General features: G+C 42.8%; 1 protein-coding gene across 2 annotated transcripts; it reads left to right on the top strand.

The window, feature by feature from the left end:
* Positions 1-669: 669 nt before the first annotated feature.
* Positions 670-8354, top strand: LOC139444999 (low-density lipoprotein receptor-related protein 12-like). 2 transcript variants are annotated; one of them, XM_071226053.1, is made up of 5 exons: positions 670-941; positions 3118-3363; positions 4153-4290; positions 7169-7407; positions 8073-8354. In XM_071226053.1, the coding sequence occupies exons 1-5, from the start codon at positions 878-880 to the stop codon at positions 8226-8228; spliced, it is 843 nt and encodes a 280-aa protein (XP_071082154.1). In that variant the 5' UTR covers positions 670-877; the 3' UTR covers positions 8229-8354. The 2 variants fall into 2 exon arrangements, with proteins under 2 accessions (XP_071082154.1, XP_071082144.1); XM_071226043.1 differs by having other exon boundaries at positions 8067-8354.
* Positions 8355-10631: the final 2277 nt, after the last annotated feature.

The following is a 10631-nucleotide window of genomic DNA, read 5'->3' as shown; positions in this document are numbered from 1 at the left end:
AGGATGGGCATTTCAATGTGTTTGAATATACATCGATTCTGTTGGAATGTAGATACAATTAAATGTACATACTGTAAAATCTTTTAATCTCGACATCACATATTCGAACATAATTTGTTACCCAGGATCCGTTATTCGAGAAAAGGTGTGTGTCGATATTCGACTGCAGTCCTGATAAGAATACTGTCGCTATTACAGTGACGTCGTCGTCAACGTTATATCGAGCTACTGCAGTTCAACATAACGCAGTGCGATTCACCTGATGATCGAAGGAGTTAGCATATACTCCGAAACGTTGTGTTCCTCATGATAAACAAGTTGACATCCATACATCCTCTTGCTTATGTGTATCACTTGTACATGCCTTTCAAAGAATCCATAAAAATGTTAATATCATTAATGTAACAGTTATCACATCTCTGTATTGTTCCTAGTATATATTCATATCACTGATATTGATGATGATCAATCATATTCTATCGGTATACATAATACTTAATCCAGAATGACAATTGTATGTAGCCAATAGCCAATTAGATCTATCCGTGTGGATGCAAACATCGTGTTAACCCTCCGGAACAGCCTTTGTACTGTCCCATGTCCTCCCGTGCTAAACAGGCCGATGTCTTGACCCACTTCCATGTGACAACACCCAGCCGCGCTGTATCCAACACATGGCTGGCTGTCAGACCAAGTGATGATCACGTCAACAAAGTGCTGGCGTGTACACTGCCCTGTGTCCTGACTGACCCGACTGTCACAGTCCAGTAACTAGGATACACGACTCAGTGACCATTGGAACGACAATGTCCGTGCTCACTGACCGCTGAGACGTGATGTCTGGATTTTGAAAAATAAGCCGGTTTGTGTTCTCATCATGAGATCAGTGTTGGAGCATCTGTGTGCGGTATTTATCATCGGGCTTGGGTATTCAACATCACGTGAGTAGTGTTACATAACTGTTCATATCTATACACTGAACCAGCACCAGAGATGACAAGGTAGTCATTGGTTAAGATTACAAATCATGATGTGTTTATCAGAGAACCATCAATATGTATCCCCGGCTGTCAAGAAGGTGCAGATACCTTTGGTGGTTATTAGGTTCAAAATGCGACAATCGACTGCTTGTTTGTATCCATAAATATACACGAAGAAGACTGAAGAGATTAGTGTGTGAAATTCCATATTATGTCCATAATACAGGACAAAAATAATTATGGAGCTGTACTGAATAATTAAAAAGCATATGTGTACGAGCACCCTGGCTGTTCTATCTAACACACATAAAGGATTACCTACATTTATTAATCAATGTCTGAAAATTAACAAGCCATAAGCGACATTTGTGTAAAATGTGAAAATCAGATTAAGTTATCTTCGTTTATCAGACAGCTTCGTGAGGTAGGTCGTGTGACTTGTTCAGCTCCTTGCGACAACACAACACGCTATTCATTACATTGATATATTAATACATTCCTCACAAGGTTAAAGGTGCGTATAAATACGCGCCTATGTATAAATATCCTTTTGATTCGTCTACCTCCTTCCAGTCATTGCTATGAGGACGCGATCTACCGTGTCGGGCGTAGCTGTTGATATATATGTGCAGTAGTTTCCCACACCCTAACAACACATTGTCAACATGCACGCAGGTGAAGACTTAGTGTTGTCCTGACAATAGTGTGTGCGGGAGGGGTATGTGAAGCTGTAACTAACACTGAATTAAACGCCTCATTTGTTGGATGCGTCACGGGTTGCCTCGGGATGGCCATCTCGGAACCCGGAACATGTTTGTGTTTTATCACTAGCGTTGTCTGGGTGCGTGTGCTCGCGTGCGTCCCTCAAGCACCAGCTACCAGCGGTCCAGTCCTCGCTGTGATGGCCGGACGATGTCCAGAATCTCTGACTACATGCACATTGTACTACACGTGCTTCGGACGAAGTAAAGATGCCAGGACGTGTCTTATTTCTACACAAATGTCGCAATAGGCAATATACCAAAAACTATTATACATAAAAGTTGTACGTTTTCTTAAATATATTTTACCCCGTGTAAGTAAAGATGTCAGGATGTGTCTTATTGTTATGCTAGTGTGTTTCAGAGTACATTACCAGAGTGTATGTTTTCCATCCTAAATATATAACCAACTGTTTGATTGTCATTCTAGAAGGTGGCGGGTAAATACAAAAAACGTACAACTTAATGGATAACCACTTCCAGCTTGATCACGTGTAAGAATCTACACAAATGTCGCAATACGCAATATACCAAAATTATTATCCATAAAAGTTGTACGTTTTCTTAAATATATAACCGTTGTTATTTCCAGATTAATCACTGAATGAAATTGGCATATGTGTTACAATTCCATAAATTCGAAAACTGAATAAGTTAGCATTACATGACTTTTTAAATATTTTTTTCTCAATTTTCCTATGAAGGGTGGGTGAGTGATTTGAAGAGAATTTCAGTAAAATTACTTTTCAGCTTCATGTGGAACGAAAGCCAAAGTGCAATTGTAAGACTACACCACGTGCTAAAACCAATAAGAGTTTCGAGTTAGAAGCAGATCCAATATGTCATGACGTCTCTACTTTCAACAATTACGTCATTTCCGGTCCTGTCTCTTTGCGCTCAGGTGATAATTTCTATAAATTAATTCAATTTGTACTGATTTCATAAAATAGAAACAGCGGTGTAGTGGATAGAGCGTCTGCCCGGGAAGCGGAAGGTCGGTCGTTGGATCCACGGGCCGCGTCATACCAAATTACGTTAAGAAAATGGTACTTGTTACTACCCTGTCTGGCACTCTGCCTTTAGTGAAAAACAACAAGTACTGGTCGGCTCGGAGTCAGTATACTGGGTCTGAGTGGAGTATTCATGTTAAACTGCGGCATGGTATCTCAGTGGGCCAGCACTTTTAAACCGGTATTTGGCAGAACAACAACAACAATAATAATAATAATAATTGGTGTCTGTGTTAGAGGCAACAAGAATATTAGGTGAATGATAAAATAAAACAATTTTGTAATATTCCGACTGGATAAATGGCAGTGAGAAACCTTCTTTCCTTTTTGCAGAATGGCTCACCATGTCTGTGCTATTGGTTACAGATTACGTGTACATGGACAACCTCTGTGGCGAGAGTCTCTACCTTAATAACTACACTAGTGGACTGGATCTCAACCTGACCAAGGCCACAGCTTACGCTGCTGAATTCAACTGTACCTTAAAACTGGTCGCCAGAACGCACCATCGTGTCATCGTCAGAATAATCTCTCTCAACATCGCCAGCTTCGTGTCCTGCCCTGAAGACTACTTGACAATATCCGAATGTGCCCCTGGAGACAACTGTACTGGTGGGTGTTGTCCCCTCAACCCAGATAAATACAATATGACAAATACAACTATCTGGTATATTTGAGTGTGTGCGTTTATAATATTTCCTCTTAAGTATGGACGCTGGGTCATATACTATGATACAAGGAAGCAAAGAGAGAAGTGTCATCAATAACTTATGTCAATTAAAGCGACGAAACCCTTTCCCTGACCGTAAATATCTCTCTTAAAAGAAGTTTGTTTCTTTGTTGTTTAACGCCGCACTCAGCAATAACCCAGCTAAACGACGGCGGTCTGTAAATAATCGAGTCTTGACCAGACAGTCCAGTGATTGGCATCATGAGCATCGATCCACGCAATTGGGATACAATGACATGCATCAGCCAAGTCATCGAGCCTGAACACCCGATCCCGTTAGTCGCCTTTTACGGCAAGCATGGGTTTCTGAAGACCTATTCTGCCTCGGATCTTCACGGGTCCTTAAAAGAGGTGTGTGTTTGCGTTTGTATTTGTGGCTGTGGCTGCGGCTTTGGTTGTGCCTGTGGCTGATTTACGCCGGGGTAATAGCGCTCGCCCACTGAGATACCATGTTGTAGTTTAACATGGATGCCCATTCAGTTTCATCCCGTTAATGCCGAATGCCGGGCAGGATAACAAGAAGCATGTTGTACGCCATTTGGTTTGACACGACCAGGAATCAAACCACCGATCTTCCTCTCCCCGGGCGGACGCTGGATCCACTCGACCACCTGTAACTAACTTATGACGTTGTGTGTAATCGTTGCTACATGTGGCCGTGTGTGTTACAGAGAGCCGGAGGTACTGTGGTGTGGAGACACCAGAAGATGTCTACACATCCTCATCCAGTGCTGTCATCCTCCGCTTCATCAGTAACTCCAGGTTCAATGGAAAGGGCTTCCAGCTGTACGTGACCACGTTCCATGAAGGTAAAGAAACTTGAGCACACCTGTAACCTGCATACCTCTACAGCTGCACACCTCTACACCTGCATCCATGTACACCTGCATACCTCTACAGCTGTACACCTCTAAAACTGTAACCTGTGCACCTGCATACCCCCACACAAGATATCTCCACACATGTATACCTGTACACCTGCATACCTGTACATAATAGTTTTACACCTGCATATCTGAACACCTGTATACCTGTACACCTGCATACCTGTGCACATGCATACTTATATACCTACATACCTGCATACCTGCGTATCTGCACACCTGTACACTTACATACCTGCACACCTGCATGCCTCTACACCTGCATACCTGCACACATCCATAGCTGAACACCTGCATACCTGCATGCCTGCACACATGCATAAATGTACACCTGTATACCTGCACATATTCATAGCTACACACCTGCATGCCTGCACACTTGCTGAGCTGTACACCTGCATACCTATTCGTCTGCAAACATGCACACCTGTACACCTTCATACATACACACCTGCACACAATATAAATATTACCATGTCACCCGATGACAGGACATCACTCAGCACTTTTTTTAACTTTCTAAACTAAACTAAGTGACGTGCCTTGGTTATACAACGTGCGATTAATACCACGACGATAATGTTTGGGAAAAAACAAAATGCAATTAGTTCCAAGACGTTTTACCCTTTTGTCGAAACATTTTTTTCTCAACATTACCTAAGTAAAAGCGATAAAACCCACTCCGTTTATTGTACGATTCCGACTTCATCTAAGAATGTGTGTATGAATCATTATTGAATCATGGCAACAAAACGATCAGACACATCTTTCAACTTGATATTTATTGACGCCGAGTATACCACCTTGACTCTATTCTTTCCACTGTCAGAACGAAGCATGTTCAAATAATCTATGTTGTGTATATTTTAGTGCTGGTGTCATGTTAAACTGATACTCTGTATTATAGCGAAGTACGCATTCATCTCCATGTATCACTGACGTATGTCCAACAGAATCGTGACCTTGCGACGTCGTAATTACTACTGTAACTGTCTATTACCACATGGTCGTATTGAAAAACTGAAGAGAACCTGGATACGGGGAAGCGGAATGTTCGTGTAAATACGACTATGTGCATTACACACGCACTTTGCAAGCCTCGTGTCCATATCAAACAAAGGACCGATCATTTGATATATGTAGTGACCTGGGGTTTTGTATGGGTGTGTGTTCACTTACAGCTGCAAAACCAGATATATGTTTTATTAAAACTATTAGCCTGAATATTCTGAAAAATACTTTGCAACAGTGTAATATTTTTGGCAAACAATTTCTATTTATTTTCCAACAGTCTGAAGCACAATTAATTTGTTCAAGCTATTTCGGGGACAATTTTGTTTTTCGACAAAATTCCAGTTCAACAATCCCCAACCCCCAACCACAGAACATCAAATGGCCGGTTTAAGTGCTTGATAGGACCAATCACGATTAAAATTTGTCAAAAGTCTGATCTAGATCCAGTGATTCGTGGCGGGAAAGTCACAAATTTGTAAAAAAAAAAAAATCACGACAATAATGAGATATTGTTCAGGAAGCGTTCCGATTCAGCCGTTTCCAACCGAATTCGTCCCGGTTCTCCCGTTTCCAATTCGAAACTGATCTGACTTGTATCTTCCGCATGCTAGAAAACGCCCTAATCTGTCCGGACAGCGTCCCGATTCTCCCGAATGCTATCCGACAGAGATCAGACAGTGACCGGACAATGAACCGACAAAGACTCGGCAAGATCTGGACGCAATCTTGACTCAAGAAACGGCAATGGACAATTTCTCCTAATCGTGCCCGTTCACCACGACAGCGTGCCCATCCACAGGACACCGTCCAGACAACACAGGACATTGTTACGAGTTTAATCCGATACAGCAGGATCTTTCACGACATAGTCACGATTGTAATCCTACTAGACAAAATCGGCTGAGTTTCCCGAATGTAACAGGACGCACCATACTGTCGGGAGTGCTTGGCCGACCCCTCTGGACCTTTCCCGATCCGTAGGACTCTGTTACGAACAATGAGACTCGGACAATGAGAGGACATTCCAGATCATTGAGGATAGTGATCACTTTTCGTGTCGTAGCGCTGTCTGATCTCAAACGGGAATCATAATCGGCACTCTGAGAACGCAGCCTAAAGCAGTGAGTGAATGAACCCAGATATGTCAGCTTAATGTGACAGAGACGCCCCACCCCTCCCCCGGATCATACTGCATCCCATTGGTTGTGGGTATTGCGTTGACAACCCAGGGAACAGAATCTTGGCGAACCTGGGATTCGAAGCCACTACCATTGGATACCCGTGAAGATCCGGGGTAGAATAGGTCTACAGCAATCCATGCTTGCCATAAAAGGCGACTAACGGGATCGGGTGGTCAGGCTCACTGACTTGGTTTATGCAGGTCATCGATCCCAATTGCGTGGATTGTTGCTCATGATATCAATCACTGGATTGTCTGGTCAAGACTCGATTATTTTACAGACCGCCGTCATATAGCTGTAATATTGCTGAGTGCGGCGTTAAACAACAAACCAACCAACCAATCAGATGAACAATTTACTTACCTTTTCATTTGTTTGTGACGGGGGCAGGATACAATCCCTTTTTCACGAACACCTGGTATCATATTGATAGAGATTCATATACACATGCTCATGATAGTCATCAGCGATTTCATATTAATTACGGAAATTCTTTTTGTCGCTTTTATTTCGATAAACCTGCACAGTGATATGGAATAACTGAATCATGTTCACCAACATGTCATGGTGTCTAGAGTACAACTCATTAATACCTCTATATTTGTCAGGTACATGTTCAGATGGAGAGATTGCGTGTCTCAATGGACGCTGTGTCTCTGACGCTGTCCGCTGCATCAAGGGAGACAGGTGTGAGGATGGTTCCGGGCAGTGTGACACAACGTTATCACCTCCGGTCATCGTCGGCTTTGTCGTCGGAGGGGTCATCATTATCATCACATTCGCTCTGGCCTTCCTGATCCTGTGGTATTTTAGAAAATATCGTCTGGGCGATGTTCAATGTAGGCAGGTATGAGACCCAGGGAGCCATGTTTACCTAATACCAACACGTTCACCTTTGTTTAAAGCTATTTGTTTCAGAGCGGCTTTAAACCACACTCACTTACACCTGACAACTATGTCTGGCCCAAAATAACTACATTCGCCGTGACAAAGCTTATCAATTAATATAAGATAGCTACGCGGTAAATCGCAAAAAACAATGAAGAACGAAGCGTGGTTTATTTCACAATAAAACATTGTTCTATCATGGCGTCATTTCTGGAGTTTCGAATATGGGCTCGCAACTTGACGACGTCGTAAATTGGACGACGTTAACTTGGATGGAGAAGTATCTAGTAGTAAGTTGTTCCTAATAGATATAGCTTGGCAACAAGTATAAATGCAATGTACGGACGATCGCACCCAAAAAGTAGGAGAAATATGACAACTGGTATGGGAAGGTACAGATAAGCGACTGGAAAATTGTGAGACTTTCCGGGAAATATGTGAGGAGGCCAATGTTTTATGTCTAAATGCGTATAAAATCAGATTAATATTTATATTTTAATTTCAAGGATTTGAATATTTATTCAGTGAGAGAAATATTTCTACTATGTATTAATGCATGAAGCGAACATAACCTTTCTTTTTAGGCTACATTTATGCAAATTCCTTTTTCATTTTCAGAACCAGCCCCGATACGCACAAAGGGACAATGTCTCAACAACACCGCCACATTTGCCACCTGATGCACGGTTGAACAATCATGGTATCCCACCATCTCGACAGACTTCTTCCCATCTTCCGATCGTGACGTCACCACCGCCATACAGAGATATTGAGACATAGACTTCAGCATAAGTGGCGAGCTATGGTACCGGACAGTACTCACTGTGAAGCAATGGTCTACTGTCTCATGCATATTGCTTTACATGTATATTGTTGGGTGTATATTTATTATAAACTATTTTACAATTGCTGTGATTTTGCAATCAGTTTTTCACCCGACATACAGCCGAGTCTTAACCGACTGTTGACTCTTCGTGTACAGCCCGGAGAGTGAGTGAGTGAGTTGGTGAGTGAGTTGATGAGTGGATAAGTGGGTGAGTAGGTGAGTGAGTGAGTGAGTTGGTGGGTGAGTGGGTGAGTGGGTGAGTGAGTGAGTGAGTGAGTGAGTTGGTGGGTGAGTGGGTGAGTGAGTGAGTGGGTGAGTGAGTTGGTGGGTGAGTGGATGAGTGAGTGAGTGAGTGAGTTGGAGAGTGAGTGAGTGCGTGAGTTTGGTTTAACAGTATCCCAGTTATATCACGACGTGCCAGCTTAATGTGTGGGGAAAGCTCGACGTTTACCACTTCGGTGAAACCCTCGAGCACGGGTATGGTGCTGACAAACCTGGAAACATAATCAGCGCGAACCGGGATTCGAACCACAATCATATGTTTCTGGCATGCCCAAAGATGCAACTCTGCACAGGGAATTGTTGCGCCTTAGATGACTAAGCCAGAGTGGCTAGGCTAGTAATAATCCAATGCGGGCTAGACAAACCAGTGATTGATATTATGAGCAACGTTCCGGGTACCGATTACACGCTATCAACAATGTCACCGAGCCTGACCACCCGATTCGTTTACTTCCATTGACAAGACAAGCATATGGTGACAGGGTAGCAGTTCCACCCCGATAGAGGCAGGTGTGGAGGTGATTGCAACAACAGATACCCGTAACTGTACATACTTGCCATGTTTTATTTGAAATACGTGAAGTTTGAAACATGGAATACGTGTGTATGTACAATGCCTTAGGCAATGGGCATGTACATCAACAGTTTATTCAAGAAGTTTTGACGATCTCAATGTAACATTGGTGCTTAACGTCGTATGAGGTCATCAGTGGAATTTCGCTGCACCTTAGCAATTTGGAGAAATATTTAAATAAGAACGTGAATGTTTTATCCATTGTGGTTGAGATATTAAAACGTTAAGTAGTTGTACTATTATGCAAAACCTGAACAGTAATTCCCTGTCTTGTGAGTGGTTTCCTGGACGGAAGTCCTCGAATTTCATCATAAGCTCTAAGGGCGGGGAGGGGGGGGGGGGGGGGGGGGTTGTAGCCTAGTGGTTAAAGTGATTCCCCCCAGGGGTACAATGTGTGAAGCCCATTTCTGGTGTCCAACCGCCGTGATATTGCAAGAATATTGCTAAAAGCGGGGTAAAACAATAGTCACTCATCATCATTTTTCTTAAAATTACAAGCAGCATAATCTCTTCACTTATACACTGCAGACGTTATTAAACATTGATATATCGTGATTTGTTTCAACTTAGTCGGTAAACGCGATAACGTGTCGCAGTAGGTTCTGGTCCATTGTCTGGTTCGTGTCCAGGATGCCATCGCATGACAGGAGCACTCATTAGGGAACACGATGGTGTCATCACTGATTTTCAATGATCCATTCATATATATACACTTCATCACTCTGCATTTTGCGCACAACGGATTCTGTTTCGTCGGATACTCGAGACGTGTTATTCCCTGGCGTTGACGTTATATATTCCCCATATACTTCTACAGTCAAGTGTGTATTTCGCGCAGCATTTTCATGTAACAAGCGCCTCACAATGTGCACTAATACCCTTTTCTTTAATGGAGTGTGAGTGAGTGAGGTAATGCTTTACGTCACATCGGCAATATTTCAGCCATATCGTGACGAGTCTTTAATGGAAAAGTACGATTAAATTTGATAGATTTTGAAAATACCTCTCTTAGCTAAAGATAGATCAATTCTGTGAACACAGATCAGCGGACATTCTGAAACTTCCACACCATGATATAAATGAAATGTTTTAATAAAACGACTTTTGACAAACTGTATGTTCATTGGTTCACCGTCGGTAACACGTGGCCATAGGTGTATCCCTCGCTCTACACAAACCCATTCCTAACGTGAATGAACTTAGTGTCCGAAACGTAAAAGACAATGCACACCAAGAGAATGTGAGTGAGTGAGTGAGTTGGGTTTAACGCCGCTTTTAACAGTATTCCAGTTATATCACGGCGTGTCAGCTTAATGTGGGAGGAAAGCCCGAATAATGCAGGTCTCAGATGTTTACCACTTCGGTGAAACCCACGAGCACGGGGATGGTGCTGACAAACCTAGAAACATAATCGGGGCGAAACGGGATTCGAACCCACAATCATAGGTTTTTGGCTGGCCAAGGGCCGCAACCCTGCACAGCGAATCGCGGCGCGTTGGAC

The sequence above is a fragment of the Haliotis cracherodii genome, unplaced genomic scaffold (assembly GCF_022045235.1).
Source record: "Haliotis cracherodii isolate W230 unplaced genomic scaffold, xgHalCrac1.p SCAF_10, whole genome shotgun sequence".
NCBI lineage: Eukaryota > Metazoa > Mollusca > Gastropoda > Lepetellida > Haliotidae > Haliotis > Haliotis cracherodii.
Note: the sequence above shows the minus strand (reverse complement) of the source record. Positions and strands in the feature narration are given on the sequence as shown.

Bases quoted from the DNA above. Each gene is read 5' to 3' on its own strand.
- LOC139444999 (XM_071226043.1), top strand. From the start codon at position 878: ATGAGATCAGTGTTGGAGCATCTGTGTGCGGTATTTATCATCGGGCTT. The intron at 942-3,117 runs GTGAGTAGTGTT...TATTGGTTACAG, and splicing joins GCTTGGGTATTCAACATCAC to ATTACGTGTACATGGACAAC. The intron at 7,408-8,066 runs GTATGAGACCCA...TTTCATTTTCAG, and splicing joins GCGATGTTCAATGTAGGCAG to AACCAGCCCCGATACGCACA.